We start from the raw sequence: 22,740 nt of genomic DNA on the forward strand, positions 1-22,740 counted from the left end.
AAAGAGATCCTGGTCTCCTTTTCAGTTATCATCAGCTGCTCATGACCTCGGGTCTGGGTCTGAGGGACCCAGAGGGAAAGGGGCCGGTCTGGGCTGGGACTCCCGGCCTGGAATGCTGGGTGGAGGCGGACTTACCCCTGCCAGTTCTTGCGGAAAAGGAGGAAGCTGGGCTTCAGGAGCGCTGGCTGAAGCGCTAGCGGGGGCAGGAGGCTCTAGGGCATGCTCACCAGCTGACTCGGGGTGACCTGTGCCATGGTGGGGGGCCTCAGCCTCCCCCTGAGGTTCCTCTCCCGAATCCGACAAGTCTTTTTGCTCTGCAGAGGACTGGGAGCAAAAAAGACAATTTTCCTTCAATGTAAATAAAGGCTGCAACATGGGGCAGGGGATGGGCGGGGACCGAAGGGCTAGCGATGGCTCAACCTTCAGCAGCAGCTGCCCAGGACGATGGGCCAAGAAGACCTGCGCAAAGGGAAACGAACGTGGACTTGCTGCTGTTTGGCTCTGCAGGGAGCTCTGAGGTGTGCTGGAAGTCTGGACCTTCGTTTTCAAAACTACAAGGCAGCCTAGCATGGAGCAACTCTGCTTAGGGGCCGCTCAGTGAGGAAAATCACTCCTGGTGGCCAAAGGGGCATAGTGCCTCGATCAGGGAGGAACAGGGACAATTACGGCAAATCAGGTTACTAACACATCTCCTCAAAGGTGCTGATGAGGGGAGCTGCCTGCGTACCATTCCTGGCCGCTAGGAGAGGCAGGGAAGCAGGCCTGGGACTACGAGCTGCAGAATGGGCGCCCAGGGTCAAAGGCTTCTCCCTCTGGCTCTCTTCCAGCATTTCAACTTGTTCTGCTTAAATCTGAGACGAAGGAAGCCCTTTCTCATCTCAGTGAGTCAAATGTGGGGTGACCTGACGAGCTGGCAGAGGCACCGAAGAGCTGGTTTTCTATTATTGGGCGGGCAGGTGGGAGTTCGGCTGGAGGAAGGAGCCCCTTGGCCTAGGATGTTCCCAGGCTCACCCCAAGCTCCTCGGGCAGGGGCTTATTTGGAAAACCACCAGGGTCAGAGCTTGCTCCGGAAGTCCTTGTCCTTGAAAGGCATTCCTTGAGGTGGTTCTTGGGCTTCTGGGGAGGGGGCCTTCCATGGGCTGAGAGCTCTGAGGCCAACTCTTTCCTTGAGAAATAGGTTACAAAGCTGGTGTCCTGGAACAGATGGGCTCCGGTCCCCAAACCTCTGGCTTGGCACCATCCACGACATGGAGCCGTTTCTCTCACTTTGTGAACTAAATGACCACGGGGCTACCCCGCCTCCCCGCAGAGGCGGCTGTGTTTCTTCTGAGTGTGAAGTGACTGAGACCTCTTTAATAGGGGTGGGGGCTCTTAACCGTGTGCGCCTGTCGGATGAAAGGAACTGCATAAAGATTTAGGAGAACTTCCAAACATCCTTAGGAAAGCAAGAGCACCACATTAACTCACCCGTACATCTAAAGAGTTGCCGAAATGGGCTTTTCCTATCCAGGGGCGACCCACAGACGCAAACGCCTTCCTTCCCAGGCTGGCCCTCGAACCTGTCCAGGGCACCGAGGCCGGCCCACAGAGCAGCCTGCTGCTACTTTATGGCTCGGGATTCAACACCCGACCAGAGAAAATTAAACCCAGAACGCTGTGGGAAACCGCTTCTCTCTCTAATTGGAACCATGTGGATGTTTTAAAATCCCTGCTTTTACAACATAAACGTTCGAATGCCCCTGTGGCATGGCGGACTCAAGATGAAGCCTAAATTGGAGGTCAAAAAAGAGATACAAATGCTGTTCCGGCATTTTCTACTTGTGTCCAAGTATTTCTGCTGGACAAGAAAAGTAAGCTCTAAAAAACAAGGTATCGCCTGTCATTTTTCATCGTTTGTTAAAACCAGACATCAAGATTTTAGCAGCCTTTGACATCAGCCTAAAATATATGTGGCTGATATAAACAAACAAACAAACAAACAAATAAAACAAAACAAAAACAGGCACACAGGATATATTTGTTACAGTAAGCTTCGAAGTCTAAACATGTTATACAATGTTTTCGGCATCACCAGACTTTCTGCTCATCGCCGTTTCTGTAACTGCTTTCTTTTTACTAAACTGGCATTATCTTGCCAATGCAACCTCAAAGCTATCCTCCCACAGATTAAAAAATCTGGGAGATAAACTAACTGAAAGAAACATTTGATCATCATAAACAATAAGACGACCTACAGAAGGTGATTCAAATTCTCTTTCCATTAAAAAAAAACAAACCATCTCCATTCAATACAGTTAGTAAAAAGGTTTCGTTTTTGCCTCTAAAACAAATGCATGTAAAGGCAAGCATGTCACAAAGAGCGCCACCTTGAGGGAGCCTGGGGACACGGAAGGAAGTAAAGACAGTTCCTTAGCTGTCAGTTTAGGCCTTAGGATAGGAGTTCAGACTGCCTGACATCTTCATGAACATGGGACAAGAAGACTGACAACCTGTCCTGAGACAAGTGATGCCACAGGCAAGCCAGGACGCCACACCACCGATATGCTGTCTGCTGCAGAAGCGCAGACCGACAATGGGGTTGACGGAAAATGCTGTGTGGCTTCACCGCCAAACGAAAACGAAAAACGCCTCGGCTGGCAGCTTAATTTTTTTCTTTTCCATTTCAAATCTGTCATGTCAACCACGATTCAGTAGTAACAGCTGGGCCTGTGGTGCGCTCTCCTCTGCGGGGGACGCAGATCCTTTGAAGCACACCCCACGGAGGGTTGGAGACCATTTACTGACCAGGAAATTAACGGCCCCACAGCGGCACCGGGACTTCCTAATCTGTGGATACAGAAGTGGCTCAAAAAGAGCTATAAAGGCCATTTTGGTGACAATCAGGACAATTTAAACATGGATTATATATTGGAGGAAACTTCTGAATGAATGATCATTTTCTTGGGGGTGACAGTGGCACTGGGGCCATGCAGAGGAACGACCCTATTCCTGGGAGACACCTGTGGAGTTATTCAGAGACAAACATCGGAAGGGCACAACCTACAGTCGAGCACTTCCAGCATTTACGACAAAAACATTAACGGTGAAGCCGGGTAAGGATACCCCAAGCGTCCGCAGTACCAGGCTTCTAACTTTTCCAAGGATTTGAAAATTTCAAAATAAAAAGTGGAGGAGAAAAGGAGGGAAAAAAGTTTGTGCGGAAAAAACGATGGCAGCCCAAACAACCTTTTCCCAAGTCCACTTCTGCAGTGTGAGAAAGGGACAGGCTGACAGAATGAAACTAGGTCTCAAACTCTGTCAGGAACATCGTGGGGGTCTGCTTCGTGAGGATCTGCCCTCCCGTCTTCCTCGAAACGAGAAGCCACGCAGGGGGAAACAAAGTGAGCTGTCTGAGCTACTGCTTACTCCCTCCTCACTCTTGAGCTGTCATAAACAAGAGAGAAAGAAAGATTCCATGTCTATTTGGCCACTATCCACCTGACAGCTCAGAAAGCGGTCTTAAAGGACAGTCGCAAAGGCTCCTCCGGCTTCTGCTGTGTTGTGTGGTTTCCCGCACCTTTTCGAGGATCTCACGACAGAGTGTGGCAGAGGTGGAGAGCTGAACTTCGAAGGGCTGGAGGTCGGTTATCTTTGGAAGCCAACTTAGAGCGGGCTCTGAGCCAGCATTTTGATACGGACCACACCTGCACGTTCCCAGCCACTCTTCTGGTCCAAACCTCGCCGTTCACGTAATTCGCATCAACGTCACACACATAAGTCAGCCCTCAGACTGCAAACAAACGGAACCACCTCGACTGTGAAAACAGTACTGAAACAGGAGTTAGTCATTTTCAAAGCATTTGAAATTCAGCTGAATATTATATTTTAGTTTTTCATCCTGCTGCTTGTCCGAACGTCGTCAGGCTTAAATAATTATTAATTTCTCTTACTCTTTTTAAATCTGGGGTTGGCAAACTTTTTCTGTAAAAAGCCAGATACTATTTTTGACTCTGTGGGCCATACTGACTCGGCCAAATGACTTCACTCTGCTGTTACACCCTGCAGGTGGCCTCGGCTACAGCGAAAGGGATGGGTGTAGCTGTGCACCAATAAAACTTTATTTACAAAAACAGGCGGTGGTGGCGGGCCTTCGGTCGCTCACCCCTGCTTTAAACTAAAGTGGTTCAAAAGATGATCTCGATTTAACGAATAATCTGAGAAGAGAAATGACTTTTACATCTAAAAGAAATCGAATACAGCCATTTCTAAAAGCTAGAGGAAACGCATCAGCCCTTCACAGCGACTGACCCTCCAAAGGAGGGATTGGGATGGCTGCCTGTGTGTGTCAGGGCCTTGGGGAAAGGAGACAGCAGAGGCTGAGGTATCTTAAAAATACCACCTGGAAAACCAAAACAAAATGAGAAGAACATTTCCTCAGGTTTTGTGATTGTTTCTCCAGCAAAGAGCTAACGATGGGAAAGTTTAATGGGCGAACAAGCCTGATAAATGAGCCTTGCCACCAAGAAGACGCCCCGCGAGAGGGTGTGGGTGGCATTTTCTGGGCAGCGGCTTCTCCCCTCCGCCCCCCACTCGCATGCTCTCTTCCTGGCACAGCACTTGAGCGCTGCCCAGGAAAACTGGGCCACACAGAAGCAGTAACTGGGCTGCCAAGAGTCCCAAATCGCAGCCCCCAACCTCTGAGCAGGCCACCCTGCAGGGGGCCCGAGGACCCACCAGAGTACCTGGCCTGCGGGGCCGCCCTGAGCGGACTCTCAAATGCTGTTCTTATCAACATGATTGCAAATGGACTGCACAGCACACCTACCGGCAGCACTTCGTCACTCTGAAACCTTGCCGTGGGCATTAAATTACACCTGCTGTCCTGGGGCACGGGTTGGAAGGAACCACATAATAGAGTGAGTCTCACTTAAGCTTGGGAGGCGTCGCCACAGAACATCAACTGCCTTTGGACACGACCCCAGCCTTCCACCTTGCCTTGTTGGAGAGGGGTTTGGAACCAGCGACTTTAAGATAAACAACACGCGACGTTGAAAAGCTGCTGTGGCACCAGTCAGGCATCTGACAGGCTGCCAGCTCACTGCTGCGCAGCAGGCAAGGTATTTCCAACGAGAGTGTGATCGGGATATCTCAAATCCAAAAGGGGGAAGCGACCAGCAAAGACGCGACGCAAGCCAACTAATAATTACTCTAAACGCATTTGTGCCCAGTTGGTTGGGCCCCCCCAAAATTCCCCTAAAATCTTTCATTAAAGGTGCTGTCCTCCACCCCAACCACCACTGTTCACTCTCCTCTCCTCTCTCCCTGTCCCTCCTCCTCCCCTCCTCTCCCTCCTCCCTTTTCTCTCCCACTCTTCTGTCCTACCAGTTTTCCCAAGGTACAGCAGCATTGCTAGATAGAATCATCGGCAATCAGAAGGAAGCTTTCTACCACCGTTTTTTAAAGCAGGGTCTCTGAGCCCTTTCCATACACACCCATCTCAACCTCTCACCACGGGAACCGGAAGCCATTGGCCCTTCTTCCTCCAAGCTCAACGTAAGGCTTAAAGGGCAGACGTAAGGCTTAAAGGGCAGACGCATCCTTGACCATGTGACCCGGGGAGACCTCAGGGAGAAAATGAATGTGACGAGAGAACGCACGGGCCCCTTACCTTTTGTCCTTTATCCTTCTGAAACACAAAGACAGGTGGAGCAATGGCAGGCTTTTCTGCAAAAAGAAAAATTGGTGTTTTTTCCCCCAACACTATATTCATGCAGTAAACAAAGCTACATTTGTTTGTAATAAGTTAAAAACAAAAAACAAACCCAATATGAAAATAGTAACTCCAACGAATATCAAACTAACAAAACAGTTTCATGACGTGGAGGCGTGAGGTGTTCAGTTTGTGACAATGCGACACGCAACAGTTGGGTACGTGTGCTCTTCCATGTGCATTTATGCATCAATAAAAAGGCTTCAAGATTCACTTAGAACAGGCCATGTCACTGATCAAGGGAGAGTGGTGGGGAGGGCATCCGAGGTGGCCGCTATTCAGTGCCCACTAACTGTGGCTTTGTAGAAACTCGGCACAGAGAAGTCAGATCTTTATGTGGCATCTCTCCAATTTCAAATGTTGGAGACTAGTTTAGGCTTTTTATCTTTTTCAAATCTGCAGGCCACTTGAGGCCAGAGGGCCACCACCTTGCAACCTCTGGCCACACAGCTCATACTCTTTGGAGAGCTCACCCTGGACGAGTGAGCCCAACATTCCCCCCCGTCGCTAAGTGAGCTCTGTGAATGAAAAAAGAACTTCTGGAGCTGCCAAAGTCTGAGAGTCCATCTTGCATGGCTGCTGCTGAAGAAACTGGGATGTCCTGTCATGCGACGGGACCAGGGCAATGCCCCTGTTGTTAGTGGGCAACACCATCTGTCTCCTAACCAGGGGCAGCCCGGGGGGCCCCTGCCGCCAGCCAGAAGACTCTGGGTGCGGGCCGCCCTGATGCACGGGGAGGCCCACACTGCCCTGGGCCTGGGCATGGCCCTGGGCTCTTGGCGCACACGTGAGCCCTGTGGGGTGTGCGTGAGGTCGCTTTCAGTCTTCAAGGGCAGAAAGTGAATGGGAAGCCAGGGGAGTCGTGAATTCGGGGGGCACCCACTCACTGGGGGATGATCAACCAGGAAGCTGCCTCGCACAGTGCTGCCCCAGCAGGACTGCTACGCTGGGCGGGGGCACAGTTCACAGCTCAGGTCGGGAGTAGCTCTGAGTGTCAGGGAAACGTCCCTGAGAATGCGTGACTGTGCTGAGTCTCAAGAGCCCTCAGGGAGAGCGGCAGGAGTGAAGGCACGAAGCCTGCGTGCGATGGTCGCCATGTGGAGCACTTGGGACGAGCTGTGAAAGGGGCGGGGGAGCGCGGTGCTTCGTTTAGGTTTAAAAAGACATTAGCTTGCGGACCGGGGCCATGCGGGGAGACGGGTTAGGAGGCAACAGTAATTACCCACAATAAAGATGGGGTGGAGATGAGGTTTGAGGGGGAAAAGGGACAAGACTGAGGTGAACAACGGACCCTATCCCACTACCCACCCCCCCAAAACTCCCGCTCTTCGGAGAAGCAGGACAGTCGCCAGTCCTGACTGTGATGCAAGTGGCCCACTGACAGCGCCCATCCCCTGCGCCGCACCACAGCCGGCCAGGCTCACCACCACGGCCCTCACCACGTGCGGTGAACACAGTGAATGATGTGCACGACCGAAGCGCTGACGGAAGAGCAGAAAGGCTGCCGGCGAGGCCGCCCTGCTTCCCGCAGCCGCCATCTCCAAGCAGCTGCGTGACTGCTGCCCGACAAACCAGGGTGGGTGAGGGAGTGAGTGAGCGAGTGAATGAGCGAGCCTAAGCCAGGGAATAAAGGACAGCCGAGGAACGCGGGAGAGACTCGGGAGAGCAGCAGCTTCTCCACCCATGTCTGCCACAGGGCACCTCGAGATCTTCTGGCCTGGCCCTTTACTCCACAAGCCCAGCACTGGGGCTGCGGGTCCAGGCCCGAGCCTCACCTCCGCGCTGACTCCTGACCAGCTGCCAGGTGCTGAGGTGCACGGAAGGAGCCGGGGTTTTGGCAAGCCCACCCCCACCTCCGCGGTTCAGATGGAGTCTAGCCCTGGGGACACTGTGGCATGTGAGTAAGGCGAGGCCAGTGACGGTGAGTGATACTCGGGCCCAGGACTTTTGCTGAAGCTACTGGGGAAGGCGAGCTCTCTCTCTGATGGGGCAGCTGAACTGGTGGGAGGTGACCCTGGGGCTGCCGGCAGCCATGTGTCATCACAAGGGATCCTGGACTAGAGTCCACCCAAATCCAGAGGGAAGCAGGGCTGGAGACACTGCTAGAGGCCCCGGGTCTGGCAGGCCCTAAGCTAACCCCACCCCCAAGACTTTTCAGATAAGGCAAGAGATGCTGATTTTTTTTTTTTAAACACCTATAGCACCCTAGGTGGTCTCCCATCCAAGTACAAACCAGGCACGACCCTGCTTAGCTTCCGAGATCAGAGGGAATTGGGCTTGTTCAGGGTGGCACGGCTGCAGACGAGATGCTGATTTTTGCTTAAGGCACTCTGAACTCAATTTCTGTTGTCTCCCACAGCCTCCAGTCTGAGAGGCGGGGCCTCGCCGCTGCAGACGTCATTGGACACACACTATACTATACTCCCTAGAAGAAACCTTGGACTGGCCTCACAGGGTAGCAGAGCTGCTTTCTCTCCTGATAAGCTATGTATTTACGGGTTTACGGCCTGTCTCCCTGACCAAGACATCAACTCCAGGAGATGGCAGACTGCCTGGTTCCCCTCGCTGCTTGTGCTCTGAGGTCAGTACTTGGTGCCCCGCAGGGATTCAACAAATATTTGATGGAGGGATGAACAAGCGGAAGGGCATTGGAGAAAACGACTGCCAGGCTAGGCAGGAAGGACAAGACGGAGAGAGAAGCATTTGGATGGTAGAGGAAGAGCTGTCTGATCTGCAGGCACACAGGAGGGGCTGCATCAATTCAGGCAACCGTGGGAGGCTTGGGCTGCCTATGGGCCCCTGGGACAGGACAAGACAGGACCACGTGGCAGGGTCCAGGCATGAGGTGGGCGAGGTCCTATCTGAAGGAAGAACAATTCTGCACGACAACTGGGGACACTGCTCAGCTAGGGGCAGAGGGAGGCGACGGAAGGGACATGGGGGTCTGAACTCTGAGAGCAGCAACCCGAGGAACAGGAATGCAGGGTGAGATCTAAGCAGAGCCGCCCTTATTAACTTCCAGCTCCTGTTCCTTGGCCCGCCCCTGCCACCACCATACTTCAGACCTTCCTTCTCCCTCTGCCTCACTCTCAGCCCCTAAGTCTGGCTTCTGCAGAGCAGCCAGAACCACTGGTGTGAAACACACGCTTAAAACTCCGCGATGTCCTCCCAGACTAGGGTCAGAGCTCCTTCCAAAAGGCCACTTCCCACCTGACCATTACTACGGCTCTGTCCCCTGCACATCCATGCTTGTCACACTTCTGGACTCCTGCCTGGTTTAGTCCCTCTGCCTAGAACACACTCTCATCTTCTGTTCTGTGATCGACACTTATTCATGTATACATACCTTCTCCTTCAGGAAGCCCCCAGTTTGAACTAGGCTCCGAAAACATGCTACGGCTTATATCCTGCATGGGTCACACTGAGGCTACCTGCCAACGAGGCCAGCCCGTCCCCTAGTGCGCACCACGTAAGAATCATCCAATAAATGTTTGAACTAAACTCCCTCCGTACTTCTTCACACGTGTAACGCCAGCTGCTGTGTAAGTACGTAAATATTTATTAAGCCCTTATTCTGTGCAAGGCATCATGGGAAAAATAAGAACAGGAAGCTGGGGACAGAAAACTTTAGGGTATGACATCTGATTAAAGGATGGGTGGATTTGTATAGATGCTCGTCGTGGGGTTGTTTATCCGCTCGCTGGCAGCATCTACACCTGGGACAAGCTTAGCAAGGGCGAGGCCTGTTGTGTTCATTCATGTGTTGAGCCACACATGGAACGTGTCTACGAGCAGTTACAGAGCGAATGAAATGTCCTATACTGCAAAGGCTACGACCGGGGAGGCAAGGGCTCTGGTGGCCCACCTCGGGTCCCACTGGGACCCCCGCAGAGGGCAGGTTTGGTGGTCGTGACAAACCCAACTGCTGCACTAAAACACAACAATGAACTTGTCAGTTCTCTACCGAAAACACAAAGCACCAGAATCACAGACGTCTCACTTCTACTCAGCTCAGCAGGGCCAGACTTCCCTGAACTGCAAATTAGCATTCGTATTACAAAATGACAGCACGTGCACCCCCTTCCGAGTAGGACGGCCCCGCACTCAGAGTAGCCACAGATGGTCTTCTGGTTGTCATCGAATAAGCAGCATTTGTTCAGCTAACTGAAACCCAAGTTTGGGGAACAAACAGGGGACAGAAGCAACGAGGCTTCTGTGACTTGCCTGAATGTTAATCAAAGGCAGACTATTTTGACCCAGATTCTTCCAATCAGGTGTTTTTTTGTCCTGTGAAATGCTCCCTGATCAAACTAGTTTGTAAAAGAACAGTCTGCCTGAGCATTGGCGCCACACATCAGCACAGGAAGGGTTAAGGAAACCAGCAGTAAAGGGGCCTGTTAACCAAATGTTCCCCAAGTCACTTGACCAGGGAACCCTCCTCTCCAGAATACCTGTGATGAGGCCTGAGAATTGTGTTCTGTGGGTAACTGTGGCCCAGAATGGTGTGTGAAGTGGCTGGGATTCAGAGCCCCCAAGTCACCTCCAACAGCCCCCCCCCGCTTCCAGTGGCACCTGTCTGGGACACATCAAGTGCTCTGGCCTGGCCTCACCACTGCTTTCCAAGGTGCTACATGCCAAATCCAAGAAGGCTACTGCTCGATCCAAACCCTCCTCATTCCCACACTCTGGACAGCACCCAGCCCAAACCCAACTGTGACGCCAGATGACGATCACACACCCTAGCTGGGAAAAGTCCCAGCCTCCTCAGCTCTCCTGCCCCTCTGTGCAAACTATGCGTGTGGCGGGGGTGGGGTAAGACACTGGCCAGAAGCTGAAGGAGCAGCTGATGATGTCCTGGCCCACAGAGCCAGCCCCCTCCCGTCCCCTGCCACCATCCACTGGACTGTTGAGGTTCAGATACAAAGTAGGGCAGCCCGGCTGTGATCCCCAAGGACGAGGCCTGTGCCCTGGATCTGGTCTTTGCAGTCTTGGTGATGAGCACGGGCAGGTAGGCCTGGGCGCGGAAAGCTGCAGATCTGCTCTCGTGTCAAACCTCTGCTGGAAGTCTGGGTCCCCTCTGCACACACACCATATCACCCCTGCTGAGGGGCCCTGCTCCCAGAGGCATTGCCGACATGGCTGTGACTGTCAACGTGCTCTGTCCAGCCAGCTGAGCCCAGGACCCATGCCCCCAGGTGCACCTGTTGCTTCGTTCATACTCAATCATAACATTCACGTGGCAACCACACCTTTAAGCCATGCCATATACCCAAGTGCACATTGAGGACCAGGCAAGGTACTGGCTTCTAGGGCGTGGTGGTGACACAGAGACTTGTTCCCTGCCTGCCAGGCCTCGACATCAGGCTTTAGTTGAATGTTACAACACAACGGATGCACGGAAGGGACACAGAGCGCAGAGCTGGGGTACTCGATCCGGAGAGCCCGCGGAAAAGGAGTGAACTGGGGCAAACTTCTCGGAGGAAGTGCAACTTAAGTGGCAAGATGAGCAGCATTTAACCAGGTGACCAGGAACAGACATGAATGAGGCAGCAGAGTGCAAGGCGCACTGGGGGGAACTGGAAGGTCAAGGTGGCACCAGTGGACTCCAGACTCTTGAGGACAGATGGGAAAACAGATTGCTCTGGCCAGGGGCAACAGGAGTAGAGCGCGCCCCCTCCCTCGGCTGGGTCTGAGGGCTGTGCATTCATACCTGAGTGATCCAGGTTGCCGGCACCAATGGCACTCAGGCAGTTCTTTTCCTGAGGTAACGAGCCAAAGATGGCTCAAAAGAAGGCCCCCGGGACACAGACCATTCTCCCCGGAGGAAGCGCAGGTCTCTCAGTGGGAGGGTGGTCTCCAAGGAGGCGGTCCCTTCTTCTAAGCAGAAACTACCAACCTGGGGCCCCGGGACCTAAAAAAGGCCTCAACTGGCTCGGGTGCGAGCACAGGAGGGTCTAAAAGCCCCACGCTGATGGCATGCCCATCATTTGGAGCACCACGCCGTCGTCAGGGAGAGGGCCCCTCAACTGCCTCCTCCAATATGGGCAAGGACGGTGGAGAAGAGGAGTTTGAAACAGCCCCACTTGAGGGAATGAAAAGAGCGCGCTTCCCAGTACCACCCGTACAGCAGGCCATACACGGGGCTCGTACAGCAGGCCAGACATGGGGCTCGAGGTTTTTGTTTGTGTCTTTTCTCCTCAGAGACTGACTGGTGGCAAAACCCTTAAGGCAAAATGAGGTGTGAGTCTATTTCAGAGGTAGCAAGGAAGGGGGATGGAGAGGGACCCTGCCCCAATCCAGTCTAAGAAGGAAGAAGAGGCCTCAGGGAGAAGGTGGGTGAGGAAAGGAGGCGGAGCCCGTGCTGCAAGCAAGGGAAGGACAGCAGGGAGCTGGCTGGACCCGAGGTGGCCCTGGAGGAGAAGAGTGTTCCTCAACCTCAGGGTGACAGAGGTTTGGGATTGTCTTTAGACTTCTCCCAGCCTCTACCACATTATTCACAGCAAGAACATTCCCAAATGCGCTTCCCCAAAGCCCCAGGTCGGTTTCGTGCGCAGTCATAGAGCCTGCAGTATTTATGGGCTAGGCAGGTGCCCAGCGCTTTATCTGCACCATCGTCCTAATCTTTGCAACCACCTTAGGGAGTAGGTCAACAGGATGTCTGTTTTTACAGAACAGGAAGCAGACTCAGACGGACATCTCAGGTGGGGCTGGGTCTCCAATCCAGGTGGGCCTGACTCTGAAGCCCAGGTACCTAAGCTACCCTGCTCTCTACACACTCCAAGCGCAAAAGGGAGAAGTCACGACCCCAGTTTGCTTCCTCCCATCTTTTCTGCTCGGGTGGGCCTTGAACCTAAGAGACACACTTTTCTTTTGAGAAACGACATCAGGAACAAAGCAAACGTCAGTTAGCGGTCTAGATACACATCTGTGGAAGAGTACAAACGAAACTACAGAGCAAGCGAAGGATTTCGGGATGGGCCCCGAGGCTTCTGACAAGTCATGTGACCATTTGCTTTGGTCAAATATGCACTTAAGCCAAGAGCTGATCCTCTGGATCCTCAAGGAAAGAATCTGGACTCACTCCGAGGCGCACACTCGACGGTGAAACAAACAGTGCTGCCTTCACCTGTCGAATGTTCAATCACATAACGTTTTGATCACACACTCAGAATCTAAGCTGAGGCAGCAGCGTGCAAGGTGCACCAGGGGAACTGGAAGGTCAAGGTGGCACCAGTGGACTCCAGACCCGCTCCACTGCCCCCTTTCACGCAAACTCCCCTTCTTCACCTGGAGGGAGCAACGCACACCAAGATCAAAGGCAGGCCTGGCCTGTGACAAGCTTTGGCACCCTCCTGCGGCTGCCTCCAACCTTTGTCTCTGAGGATCTCCGTTAAAATAAATAAAAGAAAAATATGCAGACCCAGAAAAACACACAGACAAGGGAATTTGGACTATCTTTCTTGTTCTGTTTATTCGCCTCCTAAATAATGACTCGAACCCCTGCCAGGAAACACCCCTTTTCTGGAAAGCCACTTAGAATTTCTAGAATGTCAGCAAACTACTGGTATAAAACGAGCTTTAATCCTGGGGTTATGTGTCTTAATCTTCTTATCTGTGCAAAAAACACGGAAAGCATCTTGCCAACACAAATAACAGCATTAATACGTGGCAACTGCTTTAATCCTTCGACACCATCTCAGCCCTTCAAGTCATTTCTTTTCTCAGGAATTATTATAAACAGTTCTGTGCAGCAACATAAGGGTGAATTTGTCACTAATGTGTCAACTCTGTTCCCAAACTCATTCTTTGGTGAAGAATGACACTGACCTCAGCCATGCTGTTGCTAGGCGACGCCTCTCGATGTTCGAGTGCCGCATACTCAGTGGCCGCTCAGCCCACCCAGTGGAGGCTGGCAGGCCCCTGAATTCTTTTTTGGTGTTCAAGTACATTTCTCCTCGGGCAACTCTCAACTGGTCTCACGGACATCACGGGGGGGGCACAGTTTGGGGAGATGACGCTATCTTTTATGCACTTCTTTCTGGAATGCTCTTCATCCTGCCGTTACCTTCACCTACTGAAAGCCAAGGCAAATTTCAGTGCTTTCATCTTACTGCCGGACCCCTAGCCTTCCAACAACACACGTCTGCTGAACGGCCTTTACTGGACCCGGTGGCAGGTGCCCCACACGCCCAGTCTCATTTAATGTCATCACAACCCCCATGGCACAGATATTATTTATCATCCCTAATTTGCAAATCATGAAAACAAAATCGAAAGGCCTTGGACAGACGGGTGCTTTGCCTAAAGTCACAAAGCTGGTAAGTGGAGAGGTGGGACCAGAACCCGAAGCCTGACTTTCCGAGTCGGGCGCCTCAAGTCGCCACTGACTCCCCTGGGCCAAGTCAGTGTGCCTTCTTCACTTCTACTGATTGGTCCTGCAGCCAAACCCTCCACCCCTGCCCCTCCCCCCAGACCAACCTGCTGGCGGAAGACCCTGCACTCTGGGCACCTCTGTGCCTTGAATCCAAGAGAAACCCCATAAACCTATTAAATAAATGACACAAAATCAGCAACTCGACCTAAGACTACTGAGAAATTCAGGGATCCAGCTTTGACAGACAGCACTTTTCTATTCTGCCACTAGATGGCATGGCTCCCAGCACAGCTGAGGTGAGGTCGAAGTGGCTGAAGATCGGATAAAAGTTCCCGTAGAGACAACGGAAATCCTCTCACAGGAAGGAAATCTAAAAACTACAGAACTTCTGCTGAGGCTGCAGACCATAAACTGATGAAATTTGGGAATGCAGGCTCTAGTTTTTGTGTGCATTCAAATCAGTCTCAATCACTTGGGCAAGTTAACTTTCTCTGTACACTGTCCTCATTTGCCCAACAGGTATGGTACCTACAGCCCAGGCAGTTGCAGGAAGGACTGAACGAAACGGTGCATATAAAGTGGTTGGGAAGCGGCTGGCATGCAATATGAATTCCTCACTGGCATTATTATATGGAGACGACTGCAAATACTTTGATGCCACCTTAAAGCCTAGGTCTTGGATTCGAGGCGTGTCCCCAGCTCCCAGACCTCCAACCATGATAACCTGACGTCTGAATGAGCGTTTGGCGCCTTCCAACAGCTGCCTGGGTGCCAAGACACCTCAAATGCTCAGTAGCTCAGAATCCCTTGAGCCCTTCTGAGGCGAGACCCGTTGGAGAGTCAACTGGCCAAGCCTTGCTCCCAGCAGCATGATTTACTGAGCACCTGCTATGTGCCAGGCACCAACCTCAGCACTGCAGACAAGATGAAAGGCAAAAGAAGTCACAGCTCTCCAGCGGGAAAAGAAAACGATCAAGCACTGAGTCATGAGAGATAATTCTGGAGATAGGGGCTGTAAGGAAGATAAAGCAAAGCAAGAGGTGGGAAAGAGCGAGTGGGTAAAGGGGACCGTAGGGTGAGCACGTGGGTGGGGCCTCTGAGGTATCATCTGAGACTCAAACGTAAAGAAGTGAGCTGGATGCAGGCTGAACATCCTGGGCAGAGGGAACCCCAAGCATGCAAGTCCTGAGGGCAGAAAGGACCTGGAGGCCAGCACGGCTGAGAGTTCACACAGGGAAAGGTGGGAGCTGGGGGGTGCGGGTGCGGGTGGTGAAGAGTCTGGGTTTCTCCAGTCTAAAGGGAGGCCGGTGGAGGAGTCCAAGCAGGCAAGTGACACCATCTGGTTTATATTTTTAAAAGACCCACCCTGGCAGTAGTGTGCATGAAATTCTTCCCCTTTTTGTATGTTAGAAAAGTCCTGTAATAAAATGCTGGCAAGATCATCCTGGGAGTGCTAAGAACAGATCGCAGGGATGCAGGAGTAGATGCAAGGGACCAGTGAGGAGCCTCTAGGAGTCGTCCAGGTGAGAAGTGGCAGTGGCAATGGCGGCTCAGGCTAGTCTTGTGGCCTTGGAGACAGGGCACAGTGGATGGAGTTGAATATTTTGGAGACAGAGCCTGCCGGTCCCTTAGGTGTGGGGACCGGGATGGCTGTAACGAGGCTGTGAAGGCATGTCTTGCTCTCTCAGTGGCAGATGCTGGCAGCTGAAAGAACTCTTGCTCCTCTGACAAGGAGACCTGTCAGGGTGCCCCTGCTCTCAATGGCAGTGATGACAACTCACCCAGGCCCCACACTCTTAGACCCCCAGACGCCACTGCCCCCAATGCTGCACAACAGCCTTTCTCTGAGCAGAGGGGAGCCTGTTTTCTCACTCTCACCCCCCCAGAAAGCCAGATTCTCAAGAACTGTTTTCCTCACTCCCGCGCTGCTGCTACAGATGCGACACAGGCATTAATCTGGGTCCCAAAAGCCCCAAGTTTCTGTGTGGCGAACCTGGGGGAGGTTAACTTAGCCAAGGGATTTTAAACTCGCCGCCGAAGCAAGTCTTACCTTCTAAACATGTGCATGGAGTAACTACCACCTTTTCTGCAAGTTCTTATTTTCCTCTGATAGTGAGAGCAAATGTAGTGCCCCACGTGGGGCAATTTTTGGGAGGACAAGTGCCTATTAAGTTGACGGTACTGGTCCATTGGAAAGGATGACCATGGGCTCTTCGACTCAGTGGCTGGAGGGCGGCACACTGGCACCGGCCAGCTCTCTCTGCTCACACACCTTAGGCTTCAGCCCCTGATATGAACGGCCTGGACCCAGAGCATCTCTGAAGGCCCTTTCCAGCTCTGACATCCTGTCAGGTCCTTACTTTGATCTGAAAGGTCATGGAAAAAACGGTTCCTCTTTGTTAACAGGGTAGCGAGGTCCACGACGCCTACTTAGCTGCCAAAGGCCACAATGGAAAATGGTTGGGAAGGTGAGCCCTAAACTCCAGTTGGCAAATAATTTATTCCTGGATAGTTTTACTTACTCTTATAACCCAGGAGTTCTCACTAGTGGTGACTCTGTCCCTCCTGGGGACAATGGACAATGCCTGGAGACATTTTTGGTTATCATGATGGGAAGGAACTGCTAATGCCATCCAGCAAGTGGAGACCAGGGATGCTATTCGACATCCCATGGATCACAGGACGGTCCCCCAGTCACAAAGAATGACCCAATCCCAAAAGTCAACTGTGCCGAGGTTGAGAAACCCTGCATCAATTATTTAGAGAAAGACTGAGTTAAGTCCCTTAATTCCCATTACACACCAGCACACGTACCGAGGTGCCAGACAGTATGAACCAGGGTGAGGTACCTACCCCCACCCCCACTGAGTGTGTGAACATAAATACGTGGACTAGGACTTTAATAGATCAGAGTCTCTTAGGGGGGTCAGTGAAATCTCCTAACCTGGGGAAGGTCTCGAATGGGGGTGATTCTGCCCCCAAAGGGACATCTGATAATGTCTAGAGACATTTTTCCTCGTCATGACTCGGGGTAGGTGGGTGCCACTGGCATCACGTGGGTTGAAGAAACTGCTGAACACCCTGTGACGCACGGAGTGGCCCCCACTGGCCCCACTCTCCATGATGCTGAGGTGAAGAGACACAGCTCTAACCTCAAAGAAGCTTTTTCTCTACCCAAGCATCTACTCAGAGGAGCAACAGCCAGTTATAACTGACATGCACCCACACAGGCGAGTGGCTGAATGACCCACGTTCCTGCACAATGACCTTTGAACTTGATTAGCATCATTCCCACTCCACAGATGCAGGAACTGAAGTCGAACAACTTGCCAAGGTCCTGGGCAAGTGAGTGGCAGAAGCAAGACACAGAGGACAGTCAATCCAGGCGCTTTGACTGTGCCACAAGTGATCTGCCTGAGCCTGCTGGTCCCAGTTTAAAATTCCCCCGGGGCAGGAGAGACAGGGGAGAAACCCATGCGGATCTCCCAACAGGCACCACTCAGGCCCTTCACACTGGGGCTCCACTATCATGCGCCAGCAGTTCTCAAACTTTTGGTCTCGGAACCCCTTTCCATACCTGTAAACTACTGAGGATCCTCAACAGCTTTTGTAAATGTGGGTATAGCTACTGATACTCACCACATTAAAAATGTCAAAGTATTAATTTATTTAGGATAATAAGTCAGTAAAGGTTTATCTGAATACTTTTTTTTTTTATGAAAAATAATTTTTGAAAAAATAAAAAACTAGTGAGAAAAGGTCATTAGTTGACATTCTGACAACTCACTCTAATGTCTAGCCTAACAGAAAACAGCTAGATTCTATTTGCTTGTGCATTCCAGCCGTCGCTACTATAACCTCTGGGAAAAAACTCCACTGTCCATTCATGAGAGAATGAGAGTGAAAAGGGCAAATGATGTCTCTGTATTGTCATGAAAATAGATTTGAACTGCAGTCCCCTTGAACGGGTCTGGGGGACTCCCAGGGGCCCCTGGATCATCTTGGAGAACCACTGCCACATGCTGCTCTCCGAGTACTAGCACTCGAGGACACTGTGTCCTGAATCAACTGTGGGCCGTCAGGAGGTTTCTGCTCAGGTTCTCCGGAGAAAAGCAGAGTGGGAAGAATGCTGCGTCTAAGAGGGGTACGACCGAGTGGAAACACAAATGCCAACCCGGGTCAGGCAGGCACTGGAAAAGGAGGAAGTGGGCCCGGCCCCAAACCACTCAGCGGAGACTGTGGTGTCTGGGAGGGCACACAGTCTATCTCAAGGGCAGCAGCTGCCCTCAGTCCTGGCGAATCATACTGTGCAGGAACGCAGGCCGAGGCTGGCTTCCATTTTTCAAGAGAAATCAGAAACCAGGATTATTTTTTCCCCAGAAACCACAGAATTCTTAAGTTTTGGCTCCTAATTAAAAACAAAGAAAAACCTAAATGGGCCAAATTAAACATGTCTGCTTGCCCCTGAAGTAATTTCGCAACTTCCGCCTATGGCTTTCGACTCTGGCTTCATGTCGTAAAACATGTGTGGGGCTTTTTAAAACTACAGATCCCCCTGGAGTTCCTGCAACAATCTGATGGTGCAGCCCAGGCATCAGTTTCTGTTTTCCTCCACACCTCCCCAAACAAGTGTGACACGCAACCTGGGTTAACATTCACAGTGAGTGCTATGCGACAGCAGCAAGTGCCAAGACGACCAAGCAAACTGTGCACACGCAGGGCTGTGTTCCGAGGCCCTGTGCTACCAAGTAGGAATGCACAGTCACACCGAACAGGACTCCATTGGACCACAGGGAGGTTACTGAGCAGAGGTGGCAAAAATAAATCCTGTTCAAATAAAACAAAGAACCCTGCTGCTTGCTGCCTACACTACCACCAGGTCCTGAATAGATAATGATGCAAACCCTTCTGCCTCTTGACTGCTTCAAAGTACCATGGAGAGCTACCGAGGCTCGGCCAAGTTCTATACCAGCTACCTCTGCCATCTGTCTTTCTCGTGTATATGAGAAAGACCCTTCTCAGGGCACCGGAATGAATCCCACTGATCCTGGAACGGCCCTCATTTCCCACACTACCCTAGACTACTCTCTGCCTGAATTCACTTACTAGGCCTGAATTCAGCTGGCACTTAAAACGCCCCCTTTGCCTACCGCAAACACTGCCCCTCCTCCAATCGCCATTCTAACCTCATCTAATTCCTACCGCCTCCATGCACTCCAATTCCACTCTAGGTGCACACCAGATCCTGACTAGCCCTAACACCCGATGAGTGTGTGAGGGCGATAGGACCGCTGGGGTAATTCCATTTTCCAGTTAACTGAGAGGCAGGCTGAAGATGTGATTGAAAAGTTTTAAATTTGCAGAACTACAAGCTTTTCCATCTATATACAAGGTCCTGGGCAAAACTGAAAATTTCTTCAAAGTGTAGAAAGATTTTGCAGCCTCTGAGGTAGCATGACACCTCTCAGCTACTACCAGGCCTCATCTGCTATAGACGTGAGCGTCACATATACACGCTCTGATCTCAGGACAAATCCCAGAGTTAATGTTTATCATAACATCATGAAAAGTTTTAAAACGGTTGTTTCTCGCTTATCCTAAAAATTAAGTTTAGGGTAGGGAAATGGAGTGGTGAGAATCGAGTGAACTGAGGATTCCAACTGAGTTCTGGCTCCTCAATAACAATTCAGCTGCAACTCATCCTCTCAGGGATTAGATTTGTCAACAAGGTGAAAACTGTGAAAATCCGAACCATCCTCGAAAATCCCTGACACTTAGTCAGGCTACATCAGTGGTTCTCAACTGGGGCAACTGTGTCCTCCTGCCTCTCCAGACACTGGGCAATGTCTGCATACATTTCTGGTTGTCATAACTGGGGGAGTGGAGAGGGTGCTATTGGCATGCAGTGGGTTGGGGCCAGGGAAGCTGATCAACATCCTACAATGCACAGGGCAGCCCCACGACAAAGAATGATCTGGTTCCAGATGTCTACAGTGCTGAGGCTAAGAACCCAGGGCCAGATGACTGCACACTGAAAGGCAGGACAGAAAACTAGGGAGGACTAGTAGCCCAGCTCCCGCCAGCCTCCCATCATGGGCTCACCCCAGGGCCATCTCATGCGGTGGGGTAGATTCACCCATGCTATTCAGACTCTTTTCTCAACTCTTTCTCTGCTGAACACTTAAGCTACATGTGTCTACAACGTGAGTCCACTGTGATGAGAACAGCTACCACTTACTGTTCATTAATGTGTGTGGAGACAGGTGCTAATAACCTATATGCATTAATTCATCCAAAGCTCACAGCAACCACGAATTAGATATTATCATCATTCTTCCTATTTTACTGGTGAGAAAACTGAGGTTCAAAAGGATTAAGAATTTTCCCAAAGTCACTCGGAGAGTACAAGGCAGAGACGTAACAGAAATCCAGTTTCTAAGGCAAAGCCTGTGTCCCACCATCACTTTATATCGGTGGGTCACAATGCTGGGTGGTTCTTCTCATCCCCTGCCCCGGGACATTTCGCGATGTCCAAAGATGTTTTTGGTTGTCACGCCCCCCGGGTGGGGTGCAGAGGAGACTGTGTACTACTGGCATCTTCTTTACCTTTATCAAGGTCAAAACACTGCCTTTAAATCCTGATGTCGGTCTATAAGGCAGAATAACTCCAGAGACAGGATTCATGAATTTGGGATGTATTAATAGCAAAGCATCAAGCAGAAGAGAATATCCCAAGAAACACAAGTGTAAAACACACACACGCACTCCTGAGAAGCATTCCGACTGGACCTGAAAAGCCACGGACTACAGGACCACCAAGGAAGGGCTGTGGGAGTTGCAGTCACCTTCCCTGAAGTGCTCGCCATCGCAGAGGACCAACAAGATGCCCTACCGATACACCACTGGAAATGCTTTTCTGTGCACAAGCACAGCACTCCTAACCTGTCCCACTAGAACCAGTGGTTGTCAAGCCTGGATGCGTATCAGGGACACCTGTGCTGCTTTCTAGCTGTACAGATGCCCGGGGCCCACCTGACGCCTCACAGATGAAATGGCTGGGGTGTGGGGACCGAACACTGGTAGTTTTAAGAAAGCTCCTCCAGTGATCCTGATGCCCAGCCCAGGTAGCTGGCCACTGCTTCAGACTCACACAGAGGTGGCAATGGCCTGTAGAAGAGAGATAGGGGGTATGGGGATGGACCAGCTTAGGGTCCTAGTCTGGAAAGACAGAAGCCAAGAGGCTGTCTAGAGCTTAAATAGCAAGAGAGAAAGAACACAGATGGGGCAGTAGAGACTTCAACATGCGCAGGCAAAGAAGTCTTAGTTTACGCAGTGGATAAGAAAGTAAACATCCAAGCCAAATCCAGAAACGGAGTTGAGAAACACATAATGACCACTTAAAGGATGGCAGGGATACGTGAGGAATAAAAAGCCACTGAGAGCTTATTTCCCGAGGCCATGTATGCCAGAACTAGTGTCAGAAGCAAAGTACTAGGTGAGTGTGGCATTTATCAGGCAAAAACTTTCAGTATGAAACATTCCATTCTCTATTTTATACTTACTCGTTCAACTATGCCATTTACAATCGATCCCTCAAGTGTCAGTGTATGTGCTAAAAATGGTCATATATGTTAGAAATGGTATCAGAAAATAGGAATCCGTAATTTTCCCTTTATGCTCAGAGGTATATCTCACAATGAAGTACCTCACTAATGAATTCATTCATTCATTCAACAAACGCCTCTTGGATACCTACTCTGTGCCAGGCACTGTTCTAGATATAAGGGATCCATCAGTGATCATGACAGATGGCATGTCTTGCCCTTATGGAGCTTATATTTTAATGGAAAGGTAAAACAAGTCCACCTAGCATGCCAGATGGTGAAAAAGCAGGGCGAAGGGAAAAGGGAATGTGGATATCATTTATACAGGTGGTCAGAGAAAGCCTCAATAATAAAGTGATATTGGAGTGAGAAACTGAAGGAGGTGAAGGAGTAGGCCAGGGGGATATCTGGGGGAAGACTGATGCAGGCAGAGGAACCAGCAAGTCCAAGGGCATTAAAGAGGGAGTATGTGGACCATTCAAGGGAAAACAGTGAGAAAGCCAGAGTTGGGGAGAGAGTGGTGGGAGAGGACAGTGAAGTATCAGGGGGCCACTCCTGCTTGTGGGTTGAGCAGTTGTTAGATGGCTAAAGGTAGAAAGGAAGCCCAAAGGGCGGCAGTATTTGTAGCGAGAAGTGGTCACCCCTGGAAATATTAAGATAGAACGGACTATGGCATATGAGAGAGAGGAGTCAAGGGTGACTTCGAGGCTTTGGCCTGACTCAAATGATGGACTTGCCATTGACTACAATGTGGGACAGACAGGTTTGGGGGGAAGATAAGGTTTTGTTTGGTCAGCCTATTAGAAATCCAAATGGAGCTGTCAAATGGGAAGCTGGATATGAGTCTTGAAAGCAAAAAACTGAATGGACCAAAGAGGTAAATACATAAAGTGTGTCATATTCCCATTTGTCCAGTCACTCATCCGCCTTTAAATGAATCTTATAAATGGAAAGTTCAACCCTCTATGGGCTCCTTAATCTTATAAAAGAGATAGGGCATAAAATGGTGTGGT

At 51.0% G+C, this 22,740-nt stretch overlaps 1 protein-coding gene and 1 long non-coding RNA gene across 10 annotated transcripts in view; both read right to left on the reverse strand.

The window, feature by feature from the left end:
• RANBP3 (RAN binding protein 3) overlaps positions 1–22,740 on the reverse strand; it is a 52,746-nt gene that overhangs the window by 28,576 nt on the left and 1,430 nt on the right. For 5 of the 9 annotated variants that reach the window (XM_015585551.2, XM_015585544.2, XM_006904136.3 and 2 more), the window contains exons 2-3: positions 5,648–5,703; positions 136–324 (exon numbers count right to left, since the gene is read on the reverse strand). In XM_015585551.2, coding sequence (XP_015441037.1) covers positions 136–324; positions 5,648–5,703 — 245 coding nt within the window. The remainder of the gene's footprint in view (positions 1–135; positions 325–5,647; positions 5,704–22,740) is intronic. The other 4 variants (XM_015585563.2, XM_025043490.1, XM_015585556.2 and 1 more) reach the window with 1 other exon arrangement.
• On the reverse strand, positions 13,195–22,730 carry LOC112475722. The gene is made up of 2 exons (XR_003044843.1): positions 14,228–22,730; positions 13,195–13,823 (listed from the first exon to the last, which is right to left on the reverse strand). It is a non-coding gene; the product is annotated as an uncharacterized LOC112475722 (long non-coding RNA).

This window comes from Pteropus alecto, unplaced genomic scaffold (genome assembly GCF_000325575.1).
Source record: "Pteropus alecto unplaced genomic scaffold, ASM32557v1 scaffold30, whole genome shotgun sequence".
In the NCBI taxonomy this organism is placed as follows: Eukaryota; Metazoa; Chordata; class Mammalia; order Chiroptera; family Pteropodidae; genus Pteropus; species Pteropus alecto.